The sequence below is a fragment of the Salmo salar genome, chromosome ssa05 (genome assembly GCF_905237065.1).
Source record: "Salmo salar chromosome ssa05, Ssal_v3.1, whole genome shotgun sequence".
Taxonomy (NCBI): domain Eukaryota; kingdom Metazoa; phylum Chordata; class Actinopteri; order Salmoniformes; family Salmonidae; genus Salmo; species Salmo salar.
The window spans coordinates 20756937-20776386 of record NC_059446.1 but is presented as its reverse complement, the minus strand read 5'-3'; the positions used below and the strand labels follow the sequence as shown (position 1 = coordinate 20776386).

Here is a 19450-nt window from a genome sequence, read left to right as displayed (position 1 = left end):
CTGGCTAGCTCCGGAATAGACCAGGAGTGGCTGATGAAACTATTCAGCTGGCTAACTCCGGAATAATATAATATAGTATATAATAATAATAATAATAATAATAATAATATTAGTATATAATAATATAGCTCCGAATAACAGCCTACTTCGCCAAATGGGTGATGATTTAACAAGCGCATTCGCGAAAAATGCACTGTCGTTGCTCCAATGTGTACCTAACCATAAACATCAATGGCTTTCTTTAAAATCAATACACAAGTATATTTTTAAACCTGCATATTTAGTTAATATTGCCTGCTAACATGAATTTCTTTTAACTAGGGAAATTGTGTCACTTCTCTTGTGTTCCGTGCAAGCAGTCAGGGTATATGCAGCAGTTTGGGCCACCTGGCTCGTTGTGAACTGTGTGAAGACCATTTATTGCTAACGAAGACCGTAATTAATTTGCCAGAATTGTACATAATTATGACATAACATTGAAGGTTGTGCAATGTAACAGCAATATTTAGACTTAGGGAAACCACCCGTTAGATAAAATACGGAACGGTTCCGTATTTCACTGAAAGAATAAACGTTTTGTTTTCTAAATGAGTTAGTTTCTGGATTTGACCATATTAATGACCTAAGGCTCGTATTTCTGTGCGTTATTATGTTATAATTAAGTCTATGATTTGATATTTGATAGAGCAGTCTGACTGAGTGGTGGTAGGCAGCAGCAGGCTCGTAAGCATTCATTCAAACAGCACTTTCGTGCATTAGCCAGCAGCTCTTCGCTGTGCTTCAAGCTGTTTATGACTTCAAGCCTATCAACTCTCGAGATTAGGCTGGTGTAACCGATGTGAAATGGCTAGCTAGTTAGCGTGGTGCGCGCTAATAGCGTTTCAATCGGTGACGTCACTCGCTCTGAGACCTTGAAGTAGTTGTTCCCCTTGCTCTGCTCTCCCTTGTTGATGTGTTCCTGGTTCGAGCCCAGGTAGGGGCGAGTAGAGGGACGGAAGCTATACTGTTACACATGCAATACTAAAGTGCGCGCTAATAGCGTTTCAATCGGTGACGTCACTCGCTCTGAGACCTTGAAGTAGTTGTTCCCCTTGCTCTGCTCTCCCTTGTTGATGTGTTCCTGGTTCGAGCCCAGGTAGGGGCGAGTAGAGGGACGGAAGCTATTCTGTTACACATGCAATACTAAAGTGCCTATAAGAACATCCAATAGTCAAAGGTATATGAAATACAAATGGTATAGAGAGAAATAGTCCTACAATAACTACAACCTAAAACTTCTTACCTGGGAATAATGAAGACTCATGTTAAAAGGAACCACCAGCTTTCATATGTTCTCATGTTCTGAGCAAGGAACTTAAACGTTAGCTTTTTTACATGGCACATATTGCACTTTGACCTTCTTCTCCAACACTTTGTTTTTGCATTATTTAAACCAAATTGAACATGTTTCATTATTTATTTGAGGCTAAATTGATTTTATTGATGTATTATATTAAGTTAAAATAAAAGTGTTCATTCAGTATTGTTGTAATTGTCATTATTACAAATAAATAAATAAATAGATCGGACAATTAAATCGGTATCGGCTTTTTTTTGGGCCCTCCAATAATCGGTATCGGTGTTGAAAAATCATAATCGGTCGACCTCTAATAGCCAATGTTGACTTTGTGGCTGTGTTGCTAGTGACATCCGGAAAGTAGTGTAACAGTATAGCTTCCGTCCCTCTCTTCGCCTCTACCTGGGCTCGAACCAGGGACCCTCTGCACACATCAACCACAGCTATCCTCGAAGCATCGTTACCCATCGCGCCACAAAAGCCGCGGCCCTTGCAGAGCAAGGGGAACAACTACTTCAAGGTCTCAGAGCGAGTGACGTCACCGATTGAAACGCTATTAGCAAGCACCCCGCAAACTAGCTAGCCATTTCACATCGTTTACAGTAGCCTAAACGAGAATTACGCAATTATTCCAAAACTTTGTTGGAACACATATTTCCCCACTTCAGTTAACCAGTCCATTTTGAATATGTGATAAAACAGAAGTCATTTGGCAAGGAATGTAGCTTGTGTATCCCATCAGTTAGATACATTTTTATGGTAATTTATTTCTGTAGGTGCACTCAGCACTCGCGTGTAGAGGGAGCGGTGGAAACGCAATTGAGTGAGTGAGACATGAAGGGGAAAGGACCTTTAGGGAGCAGAATTTTGTGATGCTTGGCTTGGTTTCTTTTGTGTTGTGTCCCGCAAATGCACATGTACAAATTGAACAATAGTCAAAGCACATTAACTTTGTCTTGAAGACAACATTTCGACCAAATAGTTTTACAGTATTTGAACTAAATGTGATCTCTGGTTAAAGATCGATTTTTTAAGTCAATTCCAGAACTTGATTAGCCACACCCATCCCTAATTTGATACCATTCCCCTACAGCCATTACCACAAGCCTGTAATTAAGGTGCCACCAACCTCCTGTGGTGTGGTGGTGTGTGTGTGTGTGTGTGTGTGTGTGTGTGTGTGTGTGTGAGAAAAAAAACATTACAGACCCGAGGTCCTAGTAGTGCCGTGGTCTGTTTTCTCCGCTTCATGGCCTTCAGCTGGACTTCAAAGTCACTGCCAGAGTCTGAGATGTCCTCGATCTCCTCAAGACTGCAAAGAAAAGTACTAATGAACAAAGCCAACACAAGTCATAAATAATCACACTATCTAGCTAATCTAGTTAATGCAATAAGTCTGCATAATTATCTAGCTAGCTGGTTCTTTCTATATTTGTGATACCTATGACTGTCATGTTTAGCTACCGGTAGCTAGCCTAATTTACCTGTCATGGCTTGATTCATCAGAGTGTTGCACTTCCATTTTCTGGTGAGGCGGTAATGTTAATGTTACTGTAGTGTTCCCTTCACAAATGTAGATGACGGTTGGATTCAGAAACCTTGGCTAAGTAGGTTGGCGATTAGAAGAAACAACAGTTTAAGGATATGATCAAGCATATTGAGTTCGGGATATTACAATTCTGCCTTGGCAAAAGCAAAACCGACAAGAGCTAACATGCTAGCTAACATTACAGCTGGCTAGCTAGCTACTGTTACAGTTAACTTAGCTGTTTAACGTTAGCCGTAAAAGTTAGTCAACAGTGCGAAATTCAAACTAGCAAGCTAACATTTTTAACTACAACAAACATGTGTTAAATAATACAAAATTGTCTCTAGCTACCTACCTAGATAATAGTGTAGTGTTAATCTGAAGTAATAACTTGGTAGCTAGCTAACTATTTGGGATAGAACAGTTTCCCTCAGATCCGATGACAGACGATCACTGGAAAAAAATACACACTACGCGCCGGCGCGAAAATCACACAACTCTCAGTGGAGTTCAGCGATTGGCTGACAATTTGTGATCTGGTTCATATGATTGGTTGTTAGCACATATTTTCGCACGGTAACGAAAAATTGTGAACGGATTGGCCCTAAAGACAACCGACCTAAGATCAGGCTTTACACCCTTAATAATTGTATTTATAGCAAGATACAGAAGGAATACTGACCATATGTCAGCGCTAATGATATATAAAAGGGACGTTCCGTTAAAAAAGTACAACCTAACACTTTTGAAAAGCCGATTTGGAATTATATAGGCATTGATTGTGTTACCATAGGACCCCATTAATTCTCAACATAGGCTATGTCTATAACACAAACTCTCACATCCAACTACAAAAGGAAAAATATACTGGTTGTGTTGTGCTATTTTCAACATACTTTTAGAGTCTGCATATCTTTTAATAGGATAAAGAAATGATTGTAATTCTGATAGGATAATCTTTTGATACTGTATATTACAGTCTCATATATTATGCCCTGTGTAGCTCAGTTGGTAGAGCATGGTGCTTGCAACAACAGGGTTGTGAGTTTGATTCCAATGGGGGACCAGTACAACAATGTATGAACTCACTACTGTACGTTGCTCTCAATAAGAGTGTCTGCTAAATGACTTAAAATTATTACTGCTTTAAATTATCCACTGCCTACATCCATATAGCCTATTCACCAATACTGATCAATAACGGAATAAGGCAAAGAATGCCTGGGGGTGGTTGAAAAGTAACATCTGTTTCACAGGCAGTGCTGGCAGGAAAACACACACAAGTGTACCCCCTTTTGCAGGTCTTCACCAGACCTAAAAATATGTTTTCCTCCATTCAAGCAAGTGTACTAAGGCCCAGGCCAACTCAACACTGTGGTAGACTGGATTGTAGGCGTACAGTGGTGGGGAAAAAGTATTTGATCCCCTGCTGATTTTCTACATTTGCCCACTGACAAAGAAAGGATCAGTCTATAATTTTAATGGTAGGTTTATTTTAACAGTGAGAGACAGAATAACAACAAAAATATCCAGAAAAACTCATGTCAAAAATGTTATAAATTGATTTGCATTTTAATGAGGGAAATAAGTATTTGACCCCCTCTCAATCAGAAAGATTTCTGGCTCCCAGGTGTCTTTTATACAGGTAACGAGCTGAGATTAGGAGCACACTCTTAAAGGGAGTGCTCCTAACCGCAGCTTGTTACCTGTAAAAAAGACGCCTGTCCACAGAAGCAATCAATCAATCAGATTCCAAACTCTCCACCATGGCCAAGACCAAAGAGCTCTCCAAGGATGTCAGGGACAAGATTGTAGACCTACACAAGCCTGGAATGAGCTACAAGACCATCGCCAAGCAGCTTGGTGAGAAGGTGACAACATTTGGTGCAATTATTCAAGATCTATGCAAGATCTCACCTTGTGGAGTTGCAATGATCATGAGAACGGTGAGGAATCAGCCCAGAACTACACGGGAGGATCTTGTCAATGCTCTCAAGGCAGCTGGGACCATAGTCACCAAGAAAACAATTGGTAACTCACTACGCTGTGAAGGACTGAAATCCTGCAGCGCCTGCAAGGTCCCCCTGCTCAAGAATACATATACAGGCCCATCTGAAGTCTGCCAATGAACATCTGAATGACTCAGAGGACAACTGGTGAAAGTGTTGTGGTCAGATGAGACCAAAATGGAGCTCTTTGACATCAACTCAACTCGCCGTGTTTGGAGGAGGAGGAATGCTGCCTATAACCCCAAGAACACCATCTCCACCGTCAAACATGGAGGTGGAAACATTATGCTTTGGGGGTGTTTTTCTGCTAAGGGGACAGGACAACTTCACAGCATCAAACGATGGACGGGGCCATGTACCGTCAAATCTTGGGTGAGAACCTCCTTCCCTCAGCCGGGGATTCCAGCATGACAATGACCCAAAACACACGGCCAAGGCAACAAAGGAGTGGCTCAAGAAGAAGCACATTAAGGTCCTGGAGTGGCCTAGCCAGTCTCCAGACCTTAATCCCATAGAAAATCTGTGGAGGGAGCTGAAGGTTCGAGTTGCCAAATGTCAGCCTCGAAACCTTAATGACTTGGAGAAGATCTGCAACGAGGAGTGGGACAAAATCCCTCCTGAGATGTGTGCAAACCTGGTGACCAACTACAAGAAACGTCTGACCTCTGTGATTGCCAACAAGGGTTTTGCCACCAAGTACTGTCATGTTTTGCAGAGGGGTCAAATACTTATTTCCTTCATTAAAATGCAAATCATTTTATAACATTTTTGACGTGTTTTTCTGGATTTTTTTGTTGCTATTCTGTCTCTCACGGTTCAAATAAACCTACTATTAAAATTATAGACTGATCATTTCTTTGTAAGTGGGCAAATGTACAAAATCAGCAGGGGATCAAATACTTTTTTCCCCCACTGTATGATCATGTGTTAGCTACTTTGATTATAACATTTCATGTACAACACTATGACTGCAGAATGTTCATGTTGAAGATGGAATCATCTTTGGCTATTATGTCTTTCTCACAATAGGCTACATCTGGATTCTGGGGGCCCATAGGGGCTCAAATTATCATGAAAGAGGTAATATAGCTCTCAATTTACATTTAATGGGCCAGTGTTAGTACTGGACTGCTGATCACATTTGCATTGGTTTGTTACTGTAGTCAAGCAATTAATAATAATTTAAAAAAATAATTCAATGGAAAAGCCTGTTTGCATTAGCCAATGGATTTCATGAATTTTTCTGTAAATTTGACCTACTTGCTGGCCATGGAAACGGTTGCATCTTGTATGACATACCCAATTTGCAAAACTGTCTGGTGGCTGGACAACATTTTGCATGTGACCTTCAGAAACACAAATATGGGATTAATTATTCTTCAGGTATGCAAGTCAATAAACGTATAAAAATCTTAGAACAGCGAGATTTTGATTTGAGTCTATTTAAATTGTGTGCCTGCAAATAGATTTTTTTTATGTAGAAAAGGGTGATTCATTTTTCGCATGGGGTTGTAGTGGCAATAATAGTTCAGTCTGGCGGTTGCGAATTTAGGACCTTGCGGTGGCTCTGCTATAACAGCCCCCCTATGGCCGCACCTCACCCCTTTCGGCCCTCCTCGTGCTGCACCGCTCATTGTTCTGAAACAGATAGCTAGACAAGGGATGGAGAAATCACCAGGTGGGACCTGAGCACCCGACAAACCAGGCGCTCATTTATTCACGGCACCCAGACCAATTGTCAATTTATTTATTTTTCTTCTGGAAAAATATAGACTAGTTGATCTTTGGAAGTTGTTGGGGTGTTTCTTTTCACAGACAAAATGGGGAACTGGAGATAATTCCATAGATTTTTCGAGGGATTTATTTGCCTTAGAGTCTTAGTTTCTCGTTACTTTTGTCATTTTTGAGCTGCCTGGTCGCCAATCTTTTGTCAACCATTAATTCGCCTATTTACCGTGAGTGACACTGTCACAGTGGAAGATGGTTTCCCGGCTATACGCTCAGAAGTACCCCCCGGTGTTGCTCTGCACGCTGGCTGCCCTGTCATGGACTTGGGGCCCGGTAACAGCGAGTAGGAGTTGCTCCGAGACACGGCATGTGTACGCAGAGAAGGGCTACAGTACGAACACTGCCCCGCTGACTCAAATCTCCGGTAAGACGGGCTATTCAAAGTAAACTGGTGTTTATTGTTAAAAAATAATCAAACGTAGGCTATATGTTATTTTACGCAACATGAAGGGTTTGAGAGACCGCTTGGTATAGCCTTACTGGATAATATGCCATGTGATAGAAACTGCTGAACAAAGCGAAATTGAGAATGAACAGGTTTGTCTGTCAGGAAGGCTTATTTATGGGATGAGTAAATTGCTAACACCGGTGTGTAACAAAGAGCCTCGCCCCTAATTAGTATGGCTGTTTTAGACTGATCTGGGAATGACTGAAAGAAAATAATCATTATCAACCTTTATTTTTTTGAAGACTTCATTTATTATAATTAATGTGTTGTGCATGTGACACTTGAGAACTGTTGTTAGTTGTTGCGTTATCATGGGACATTGTCAAGGGGTGTGTGTGAGAGCTCAAGAGACAGAGCAGACAGACAAAGATAGTGAGCTGTGGATATTTAAAGCGGCAATTGTGCATTAGGAAACAATAACAAAACAGGGTCCCTGCCCCTGTTTCCGTAAAAAGCTGAGGGAAGGGGCTGGAGAAATGTAATCACTCCCAAATTCATAGACAGAACTATGGATGCAAGGACTAACCATCCATGATATCGAAATTATAGTTTTATCCATGTTTTGAGGCTGTATAGTCTTTGTTTACATTTTATTTGTTTACAAAAGTTGGAGTAAAAGAAGCTTTTATATAAAATTACACACACACAAAAGTATGTGGACACCCCTTCTAATTAGTAGATTTGGCTATTTCAGCCACACCCGTTGCTGACAGGTGTATGAAATTGAGCACACAGCCATGCAATCTCCATAAACAGACATTGGCAGTAGAATGGCCTTCCTGAATAGCTCAGTGACTATCAACGTGGATATAATTCCAACCAGTAAGTTTGTCAAATTTCTGCCCTGCTAGAGCTGTCCCGGTCAACTGTAAGTGCTGTTATTGTGAAGTAGAAACGTCTAGGAGCAACAACGGCTCAGCTGTGATGTAGTAGGTCACACAAGCTCACAGAACGGGACAGCCGAGTGCTGGATCGCGTAAAAATCATCAGTCCTTGGTTGCGACACTCGCCACCGAGTTCCAAACTGCCTCTGGAAGCAACGTCAGCACAAGAACTGTTTGCCAGGAGATTCATGAAATGGGTTTCCATGGCCTAACAACCTAAGCTTAAGATCACCATGTGCAATGCCAAGCGTCACCTGGAGTGGTGTAAAGCTCGCCGCCATTGGACTCTGGAGCAGTTCTCTGGAGTGATGAGTCACGCTTCACCTTCTGGCAGTCCGACTGACAAATCCGGGATGCCAGGAGAACATTACCTGCCTGAATGCGTAGTGCCAAATGTAAAGTTTGGTGGAGGATGAATAATGGTCTGGGGCTGTTTTTCATGGTTTGGGCTAGGCCGCTTAGTTCTAGTGAAGAGAAATCTTAACGCTACAGCATACAATGACATTCTAGACGATTCTGTGCTTCCAACTTTGTGGCAACAGTTTGGGTAAGGCCCTTTGCTGTTTCAGCATGACAATGCCCCCGTGCACAAAGCGAGGTCCATACAGAAATGGTTTGTCGAGATCAGTGTAGAAGAACTTGACAGGCCTGCACAGAGCCCTGACCTCAACCCCATCGAACACCTTTGGGATGAATTGGAACGCTGACTGCGAGCCAGGCCTAATCGCCCAACATCAGTGCCCGACCTCACTAATGCTCTTGTGGCTGAATGGAAGCAAGTCCCCGCAGCAATGTTCCAACATCTAGTGGAAAGCCTTCCCGGAAGAGTGGGCTGTTATAGCAGCAAAGGGGGACCAACTCCATATTAATGCCCATGATTTTGGAATGAGATGTTCGACAAGCCAGTGTCCACATACTTTTGTTCATGTAGTGTATTTTTGGTTCTGATGGGGTATGACAGTTGAACAAAGCTCATGAGGCATTTTTAAGTTATATTTTTCAAGAATCAATGGGTATATATAATTCATTTGTAAGTCCAAAAATGTATGTAGCAACTGCTGATTGCCCCTTTTTAAAGTGACATTTGAGTGTCAAATGTTGATTTTTGTTGTACTGCTTTGCACGCCTTCGTATGTATGAGGGTTTGTTTGAGTGGTTTGACTGTAGGCTATATGTGATTGCTGAATGTGAGAACTGCAATATTGATTGTGTCTGTGTGTCTGGTTTTCTCTGTCTGGGTCTTGGCTCTTCTTGTCCCGTGGGCCAGGGGAGCAGATGGCCGAGAGAAGGAGGGATGATCAGAGGGAGAGTAGAATTGGAGGAATGAGAGAGGGCTGGTAATGAGCGACAGAGGAGAAATTAAAGCTAGAGCCAAAAATAAAAGGTTGGAGTTGGGATCCTCACTCCAAGTTTTTCGGAGGAAAAATAATCAGGTGTCGGTATCATGGAGTAATATTATGTTTGCCTCAATAAGATGTTTTTTCCACCCACGTTGAGACATTGGAGATTGCCGACTTGTTACTGGTTGTTAATGTTTGCATATCATTACCGCCGGTCATGTTATAAGTCCAACCTGGCCATTGGTGAACAAAGACACGGGTTACGTCCCAAATGGCTCCCTATTCCATATCTAGTGCACTACTTTTAACTATTTCCCTATGTGTCCTGGTCGAAAGTAGTGCACTATATAGGGGATAGTGAGCCATTTGGGATGCAACCATGGATTGTGTTTTAATAATTCATGTTTATAAATGCCCATTTTCAATTACTACCTTATGTTTAATAAGGCTCTATTAATGACAGACAGATTACGAAGAAGGATATCTGCCTGATCAGAAGAACCACTGCCACATTGGTAGAGTTGGTGTGTGTTCTAAACTGATACACATTCAATGAATGAACACAGTAGGCCTACTTTGTGAGCTATTATATTGAATGAAAGCATTTGAAAAATCATGGTAGCATGACACAACGAAGGGTAATTGACATTTTCCAATAAAGGTAGAATCAGGGTAGAATGATCAGTTCTTGATTATGCGGTGTTTCTCATATGATACATTGTAGAGCTGGGGGATACTTGTTAGTATCTTGGCAAGGAAACAAAACACAAAGTGGACTTAACTTCTTTAGGAAAACAGCCCTAATGTTGGAAACTAATGTTGGAAACCAACATTATGTTGTCATCCACATTTATTTACTTTCCAAGATATAGCACGCAATATTTACATGGAGCAGGTTTTTAAAGGACCAAAGAGTTTGGTCTTCTTCATGTAAAGAAAAAAAATCCATGTAAAAAAATATTGTGATACTGTTATCACCAAAGCCCTAATACATTGCTCATTTATATGCAGTGGTGGTAAGTCATTTTGGGAAGAAACCTGTTTGAGGCTGGTCTAGCAGGTAACGCGGTCGCATCAAGCACATATGCATCACCGTCAGTGTGGGTGCGAATCAGCCCTTCTTTCTACGTCTCCCCCTCTCATTTCATCTCTAAAGGAGGTAAAAATACTGATTTATTTGAGGTAGCCTAAATGTCTCCCCTAAACCATAACCATAAGTTGACTTCACAGTGCTGATGACGTCAAAGCAAGCGCTGCTGTATCCTTTGGCCTTCACCATTAGTGCATCTTCCCACACCTCTTGTCTCTGATTGGCTCGTATCTGATCCCGTCTTGTTTTACCGTTGGTTCAGGTGAACACCTCAATATGCCCACACAAGCCTCTTGTCCCAGTCTCTGATTGGCTCATATCTGATCCCGTCTTGTTTTACCATTGGTTCAGATTAACACCTCAATATGCCCACACACCTCTTGTCCACGTCTGTCATTGGCTCGCATCTGACCCTGTCTGTTTTTCTATTGGTCCAGGCGAGCATCTGCGTCTGTGTCCCCAGGACTACACCTGCTGCTCCAGTCAGATGGAGGAAACGCTGGCCCACCAAAGTGAGACGGACTTCCTGTCGGCCATCGACGACACCAGCCAGTTCCTTCTCACCACTTTCACACAGAGGCACCACAAGTTTGACGGTGAGCTGGAATGCAAATCCAATCATAATAAGGATGCATAAGGGAACACTATAAATAGTGTGATGTAAAATGACAACAACATTGAGGAGTGGTATGTAAAATGTTCTATTGAGAGGGCTAAAAGTACCTTTATTGCTAGACTAATATCCTATAGTGGGGATCAGCTAGTCATAGCTAGCTTATTCTTGACAATGGTTCTTGAGACCTGAGTAACTGCCAGTGCAACCACTGAATCACAACAACTTGTGGTTTAGTGGTACTGAATTCTTCTTTGGGGTGTGGAGAACTGGTGAGAATGTGGTATTGAATCCCAGTGGTGTCGGACTACGAACTTGTCTACCCCGTATCGTGCTTTTGACCGTCTCATTCCTTCCTCTCTTCTCTCAGAGTTCTTCAGGGAGCTCATAGACTTGTCGGAAAAGTCCATGAATCAGATGTTTACTAAGACATACGGGCGCCTCTTCACCCAGAATGCCAATGTCTTCCAGGAGCTGTTTGTGGAGCTCCGTCGATACTACTCAGGTTAATGGGGTCTCTCTCTCTTTCTCGTGTTGGACTTTGCATTTGTGTACTTGTGTCACTATGGTACATTTCCCTCACCGTCTCATCAGTTCGACAATGCTACATCTTTGCCTTGTTTGACAAGACAACAACAAATTGTCTGAACAAGTAGTAACAGACTGACCTAACCTAGGGCCATTTTCATTAGGCACCAAACTGACTGAAACAGGGAATGAGTACTTGGACTTATCCAACAAGAAATGCAAATTTTCCATTTATTTTGCTAAGTGTTTTCCCTCTTTTGTCTACAAGACAACAACAAATTGTCTGAACAAGTAGTAACAGACTGACCTAACCTAGGGCCATTTTCATTAGGCACCAAACTGACTGAAACAGGGAATGAGTACTTGGACTTATCCAACAAGAAATGCAAATTTTCCATTTATTTTGCTAAGTGTTTTCCCTCTTTTGTCTACAGGGGGCAGTGTGAGCCTGACAGAGGTGCTATCAGAGTTCTGGTCCAGACTGGTGGAGCGGGTCTTCTCTCTGGTCAACCCCCAGTACCAGTTCAGTGACGAGTACCTGGAGTGTGTCAACAAACATGCAGAGCAGCTGCAGCCCTTTGGGGACCTGCCCCGGAAACTAGGCTTACAGGTCAGGCAGACTTGGTTGGTATATCAACTGAAAACTAACATCATTCATATTTAATAATATTAAAGGCATAGTTTACCAATATGTCATTTTGGAATTTGGGTTAACAAAACCAAAGCATAGACTGGTATTACGTTGTCCATAGACTGCTTACAGGGTAAGAAAACCAATATGTATTTTGTAATTTGATTGAATTATCCCTCTAAGTTGGTCCGATTTGTAATGTTTGTCACCATAATTAACAAAAGAAGCCGGTGTGATAAGTAATTCAAATTACCACTGAAACTCAACGATAACGTTACAGTAGCACATAGGCGATCGTATTAGAGAGAACTATTTGAAAACAATGAGCTGAGTGCATTGATATACAGTAGAGTAGATTTGTATCAGAAGTTATTAGCTGATCTCTTTCATTCAGGTGTCCAGGGCATTCATTGCAGCCAGAGCACTGGTTCAAGGCTTGGCCACAGGCCGTGACATTGTCAACAAGGCAGCAAAGGTACACTGTGTGTATGTGGCCGTGCACTTATATTAAGAAGAATACTCTCTTCTATTGGTCTGCTTTTAGTGGTTCCGTTGATCTCCCTAACATCCTACATCTTCTGCTCTTCGTCTCCTCCTCCAGTTGAGTGCTGGTGCGGGGTGTGTGCGTGCCCTGATGCGTCAGTGGTACTGCCCATTGTGTCGAGGCATGCCCTCCCTGCGCCCCTGCCATGCCCTCTGCCTTAACGTGTTGAAGGGCTGCCTGGCCAATACAGCCGATCTGGACACTGAGTGGAACAATTTCATTGGTGAGTGGAGATTGGAGGTGGGCATTAGGGGGGGTGGGTGGCTTTTGTTGGGCTGATTCGGTAGAGTGGGATGTTAAACCTGATGCATGTAGAAATGTACTGTATAGAACCTACTCGCATTTCTATTCTACAGAATAAATGAGTCATGCCTATTCTATACGTTGCATTTCTATCTAAAGTTTTGAACATTGCACCCATCATAAAAAACAAAATGTATATCTTTCTTATTAGATCTCTTCCCTTTCCTACCTTCATCCTTCTGTTTTCACACTTTTATTCAATGCTCCATCTTTCATCTCTCACTCTCTACTCTGTCAGATGCTCTGTATCAAGTATCTGAGAAGCTGGAGGGGCCCTTTAACATGGAGCTGGCTGCAGACTCCATCTCTGTTAAAGTGTCCGAGGCCATCATGCACATGCAGGAGAACAGCATCGCCACCTCCACTAAGGCAGGGATGGAGGGAGGAGGAGGGGATGGAGGGAGGAGGAGGGGATTGAGGGATATTATAAGAATGTGCTATACATCCACAGTGCAATAGAATCTAGATCATAGAATGTACATCATAGAATATAGATAATAGAATGGCTGATAAGATGCACATCGGCTGTCATCCTAGGTTGAAACAAGACTTAACGTTTAACAGTTGTATTACTGCCCATGGAAGACCATTTTGGGTCCAAAACCCCTTTGTTTTGCTTGATCGAATTGTGGAAGTACCTGTAAAAACTGCATAGTGCAATTTTACTAGTTATCATATTATTCTTCATATATTGTTCTTAATTTAAGTATCCACTGTCTACCATTATTAACGTACGTGATAATATTGGGATGCAATTTTTTTCTTAGATCCATGTTTCACCCTTATTGCTGCAGAGATACATCCATATAGATACATAGCTTTATCTCTGTGGTTTGGCACTAGGTGTTCCAGGGCTGTGGGAGTCCCAGACTGGCCCCGGGCCGTTCTCGGCGCTCCCCCAAGGAGTCAGGGGGCAACAGGAGACCCTTTCGTACGTTCAGCCCTGAGGAGAAGCCCACCACTGCTGCAGGCACCAACCTGGACCGACTGGTAGGAGGGGAGAGGGAAGATCAGGAAAGGAGAGGAGGAAAAAGGAGAGTGAGGTGTGAGAGGAAAGAGAGGGGAGGGGGAAGAGAAGGGGGGAGGAGATGGAGAGGCAAAGATTAATTCTTACCTGCAATTAATATTCAAGCCAATTATTTTTTGTAGTTTATGCCCATGTTAGCTCTCTCTGTCCATATGTTCAACAACAGCCATTTATATACAGTAAATTCTAGTTTGTTTGATGACGACGACGTGGCTAAAATGAGCTTCCCACCTCCATATGTTCAACAGCTATATAAGGGTTTACTTTACAGCCTGCATCAACCAGTTTCCGTCCGCCCGCCTCCAGGTGTCAGAGCTGAAGGAGCGACTGCGGCCCATGCGGGGCTTCTGGGTGTCTCTCCCACACACCATCTGTAACGACAAGAACATGGCTGCCGACGTCACCAACGAGGACCGCTGCTGGAATGGACAGACCAGGGGGAGGTGGGTGTGAGGCTGGAATGGACAGACCAGGGGGAGGTGGGTGTGAGGCTGGAATGGACAGACCAGGGGGAGGTGGGTGTGAGGCTGGAATGCACAGACCGGGGGAGGTGGGTGTGAGGCTGGAATGGACAGACCAGGGGGAGGTGGGTGTGAGGCTGGAATGGACAGACCAGGGGGAGGTGGGTGTGGACCAGGGGGTGGTGGGTGTTCGATAAGAGACAGATCTGGAGGAGGATGTTAGTCCAAGGGACAGAGAAGATGGAGATTTGTGCGTGCGAGCAGGTAACTAAGAATGTATCAAACTGATATTTAGTGTTTTTGTTATCATATTGATATTAGTTTCAGTGGTGTAGCTATGTCATTTTGATGTGTGTGTATCAGGTACCTCCCTGACGTGACAGGCGATGGGCTAATGGGTCAGATCAATAACCCAGAGGTAGAGGTGGACATGGCCAGGCCAGACGTGAGGACCAGACAGCTCATCATGGAGCTCAGAGTAGCCACCAACAGACTGAAACATGCACAGGCTGGACAGGACACTGACTTCATGGACAGTAAGTCCCCCCCAACCACCCACCAAACAGAAATATTATGACTGGTTCGTCATCCTGTTCTAATCCTATTACTACTGTCCCCCCAACATTTGCACTCTTTAACTGCCCTTTGTCTGTCGCTCTGTCTGTCGCTCTGTCTGTCGCTCTGTCTGTCGCTCTGTCTGTCGCTCTGTCTGTCGCTCTGTCTGTCGCTCTGTCTGTCGCTCTGTCTGTCGCTCTGTCTGTCGCTCTGTCTGTCGCTCTGTCTGTCTGTTATCATGTCTCTCCCTGAAGGTGAGGTCGAAGAGGGCAGTGGATCAGGCGGCGGAGGGGAGAGGTACAGTGATGATTGGCCTGGCTACAGGCCCTACTCCCCTCCCTACAGTAAGCCCCCACTTAACCCCCAGACACCCATCAAGCCCCCTCGGGTCAGAGACCGAACCGGATCAAAGTGGAACAGGAGCAAGGGACGGTCCATCTCAGCTGTCAGCCGGCCAGCCTTCTTCTCGCTGGCGGTTTTGTTTTGGTTATCAGTTATGGTCACTGTCGCCCCCATGTGGAGATAGCCAGTTACTACAGCCTGAAGCTCAGGGTTGTGTTCATTATGGCAAATAATGAAAAAAACCTTTTGAAACAACACAAAATGAAAATAAGCATTTCTTATTGGATAAATCCAGTCAATCCCATCTTGTTTCAGGCAGTTTCTTCTGTTTGGTGCCTATTGAATATGACCCAGCTGAGGTTGGGTTGAGGAGGGGTGTAGTGTGCCTATTTAATCATCAGACAGATACGTTTGCTTATTCTAGAGAAGAAAGAGAGGAGTTGAATCTAAAATGTGCATGAATCCAGCACAAAATAATCTCCTTGTGGAAAATGTATTCAAGCACAAGGGAAGTTACATTTCCTGTGATTGGCTATCCCAATGGATCCCAAACTGTGTGGTGCAAGTTGCAGATCAACTAACCCAGGGCTGCCCAACCCTCTTCCTGGAGATCTATTGTCCTGTAGGTTTTCAGTCCAACCCTAATTTTTCATATCTGATTAAGCTAGTTAAGGTCTTGTTGAGCAGCTAATTAGTTGAATAATGTGTGTTAAATTAGGGTTGGACTGAAAACCCACAGGAGGGTAGATCTCAAGGAAGAGGGTTGGGCAGCCCTGAACTAACCCTTGTCAGCTAACGTTTTTTAGCCCATTGAATTTGTTGTAATGTTTGAGTCCCTCAGGTATTACATGAACAAAATGTGTAGAATTGCAGGTAATTAGCTTTAAAACTGCAACATTTTCTCCACCCCGTGGCAAAATGTGTAGAATAACAGGAAATTAGCTTTAAAATAGCAAAAATGTTCTTTGCCAACTAGAGGGGTGTGAACAGTTTGTGTCATGGACAGTGCTTGTGCCCATAGAAATAGACAAGAGCACTGTCCACTCAGCAATAAAATTATAACTTAATGTTAAAGCCTCCACATACTTTAGTCAGATGTGGAAGGTATAACAGAACTTATAGTGAATGAAAAGATAAACGGTAAGGTCAGGGTCTTATTAGGAATGTGCTTAGAGCATGCCACCATTTTGTGGAGCCTGCCCTGAAGTGATTGCTAATTTATTCTGTTTATTTGTAATTTTTTTATTTATTGATATAAGTGTTGTTTTATTTCGATGCAGGAATTGATTGGAAGTGTTAGGGGCAGTATTTCCCCCAAATCCTGGTCCTGGAGGTCCCCTATATGTGCTGGTTTCTATGGAATGTGCATCTCAGATGACAGCTTCCTTGTAACATTGGCATGTTGTGAAGTTAATGTCCATTTCATTGTTCATCAATCGCCACTTCATTGTGGGATCAGTTGCTTATCACAAGCTTAGGTCTCCTTCAAACCAGACAAACTGATGCGTAAATAACACTAAAAGCAAGTCAATGTTTTTTTTTATGGGAGCAGTGCATTAAGGAGAGGATTGTGTTGCACTGTCTGTTAGAAAGCTTACAATAACGTGTCCTTGAAACAATTGAAAAAGTAGAATAGCATTTTTACTGAATTTCTCCTCACCACACAGCTGGACATGCATTTCATGTGTCTTTGTTTGAAGGCGAGATATTAACCAGGGATATTTGAGAGCCACTGGACTAGCCTTCGTCCAAATTTTCCCATGAGATCTTCCGTGGAGAGATTGTACCTGAGACTCATGATAGGTTGGGAGCAGCATGTGTGTGTGTGGTTTTGTATCGTTTGAGTAAGGCTTAGTAAAAAAAGAAGGAATGGGGTGTTGATAGATGTTACAAAATGGTGCTCTTAGTCTAAACTTTTGTATGAACTTTTCTAAAAACCAACAAAAATCCCAATGGCCGCTTGGTTGAATGAGCTCTGACTGTTAAAGAAATGTGTGATTGATAAATGTGTATAATGGAGGTGTGGTGAGTGTCAACCCTAAAGAAAAGCCACCATAAATGTACCTCAGACAATTCTTTCCTAAATGTCTCATTTACTAACACAACAGCGAGGGTGAATGTTTGACTGGGAACTTCAATAAAACTGATATGACACAAGACTGGTTAAAGATGAGAAAAAGTAGCCAACGACATTCAAGTCTCCACCAAGCATAGAGCAAACACTTACAGCAAGTATTAAATCATAACTTAATAGAAAAAGCTCTACAAAGTAGAGACAGATCAACTTGATTCAAGACAAGAGGTTGAAAAGGTAATGAAAGTTTGTAAAAAGAGAGAAGTGTAATAGAAATGGAAAGATGGTTAATACAATAATGTATTGAGAACATTCAAGCACACTACTTTTTTTCTTTTTTTTAATGACCAATTGCAGGATCCCTTGTTTGAGGGGATTGTATGTTTCCTAAGGTTCTTAACCTTGTACGTTAGGATAGTAAGTCTGTGTGGGAGTGGTGATGTATGCCAGGTCTAAATATGGATTTTGTCTGTTTATTTAATGAAGCATCATTATTAAATTCAACGATGATAGATGCTTTTGACTATCAAAGTGCACAATTCAAATGAATGAGTGGTCACTGGATGGCGATTGTTTTATTCAAACTTTTGGTTTCTAGTCTGTTAGTGGAATCACTATGACCTCATATCAACACTCCCATATAAGATACCACATTCCATTACTGTAAAAGGATAGTACAACTTTAATATGTAACAATTTTGGGAAATAGATTAGTCCGTTTCATTAAACTGTCAAGAAAATATTGTGTCTGTAAATCCATTTTTAACGTTTTCTGAATTCAAGTCTCTTCTGGTAACTTTATTCTTGCTGCTAGTGGGGCTAATGTTAGTGTTCATATTTGTATTAATATCAACATGGCAGTCAGACAGATTCAGAGGTACAGTATGATATCAATGCAACCATTTAAAAAACTAAAAAGGGAAAACCACTGAAAACCATGGAATTATGTATTTTTGGGGGGTGGGGTGCTCTTCAAAAGAGTTGTTAAGCTTGTAAACATTGTGTACGTACACAAATCTTAAAATTAGCTTTTTCACTATTTTGTTAAATTAATTTTATTGAAGTGTATTAAAGTCCCTGTGCCTATGCAGTTGGACCCAAAGATATGTCTTCTCTAATGGGGTGATGTTCCTTTGTGCTCTTATGCATGATGTGGTATGTCTTAGCCACAGGGTACTTGATGCATCTGCACTACAACAGGATAAAATAGACAACTTTATTTGTAGCTGGGGTAAACACAAAACAAAAGATAAGACATTTCAATATTCAGCTTCCACCAGAGGCTGGTGGGAGGAGCTACAGCAGGATGGGCTCATTGTAATGGAATAATGGCTTGGACTCAATTGAACGGAGTCAAACGTGTTTTCCATGTTTGAAGCGTTTGTGTTCCATTAATACATTCAAGGAGCCAGTCCTATAGCTCCTCCCACCAACCTCCTCTGGCTTCCACAGTTGTCCTGAGTCTGCACAACTCTGCCAGGACCTAGGATCAAGGGAGACACTCAAGTGTTTTAGTACTATATCTCTTGACACAATGATGAAAATAATCATGGCCTCTAAACCTTCAAGCTGCATACTGGACCCTATTCCAACTAAACTACTGAAAGAGCTGCTTCCTGTGCTTGGCCCTCCTATGTTGAACATAACAAACGGTTCTCTATCCACCGGATGTATACCAAGCTCACAAAAAGTGGCAGTAAAAAAGCCTCTCTTGAAAAAGCCAAACCTTGACCCAGAAAATATAAAAAACTATCGGCCTATATCGAATCTCCGATTCCTCTCAAAATTTTTTGAAAAAGCTGTTGCGCAGCAACTCTCTGCCTTCCTGAAGACAAACAATGTATACGAAACTCTTCAGTCTGGTTTTAGACCCCATCATAGCACTGAGACTGCACTTGTGAAGGTGGTAAATTAACTTTTAATGGCGTCAGACCGAGGCTCGGCATCTGTCC

The 19450-nt window shown here is 42.4% G+C and overlaps 2 protein-coding genes across 3 annotated transcripts in view; one reads left to right on the top strand and one right to left on the bottom strand.

Annotated features, from left to right (window-relative positions):
• Window positions 1-3326, bottom strand: part of stag3 (STAG3 cohesin complex component) — a 54623-nt gene extending 51297 nt beyond the window's left edge. For both annotated transcript variants that reach the window (XM_014199154.2, XM_014199155.2), the window contains exons 1-3: window positions 3217-3326; window positions 2818-2936; window positions 2543-2645 (exon numbers count right to left, since the gene is read on the bottom strand). In XM_014199154.2, the coding sequence (XP_014054629.2) occupies window positions 2543-2645; window positions 2818-2855 (141 nt within the window). In that variant the 5' untranslated portion in view covers window positions 2856-2936; window positions 3217-3326. The remainder of the gene's footprint in view (window positions 1-2542; window positions 2646-2817; window positions 2937-3216) is intronic.
• Window positions 3327-6458: 3132 nt separating this feature from the next.
• Window positions 6459-18238, top strand: gpc2 (glypican 2). The gene is made up of 11 exons (XM_014199157.2): window positions 6459-7022; window positions 10858-11016; window positions 11404-11538; window positions 11996-12171; window positions 12587-12667; window positions 12794-12959; window positions 13278-13408; window positions 13883-14029; window positions 14373-14509; window positions 14891-15063; window positions 15337-18238. Exons 1-11 carry the CDS (start codon window positions 6851-6853, stop codon window positions 15606-15608), a joined length of 1749 nt encoding a protein of 582 aa, XP_014054632.2. The 5' UTR covers window positions 6459-6850; the 3' UTR covers window positions 15609-18238.
• The last annotated feature ends 1212 nt before the right edge of the window (window positions 18239-19450 follow it).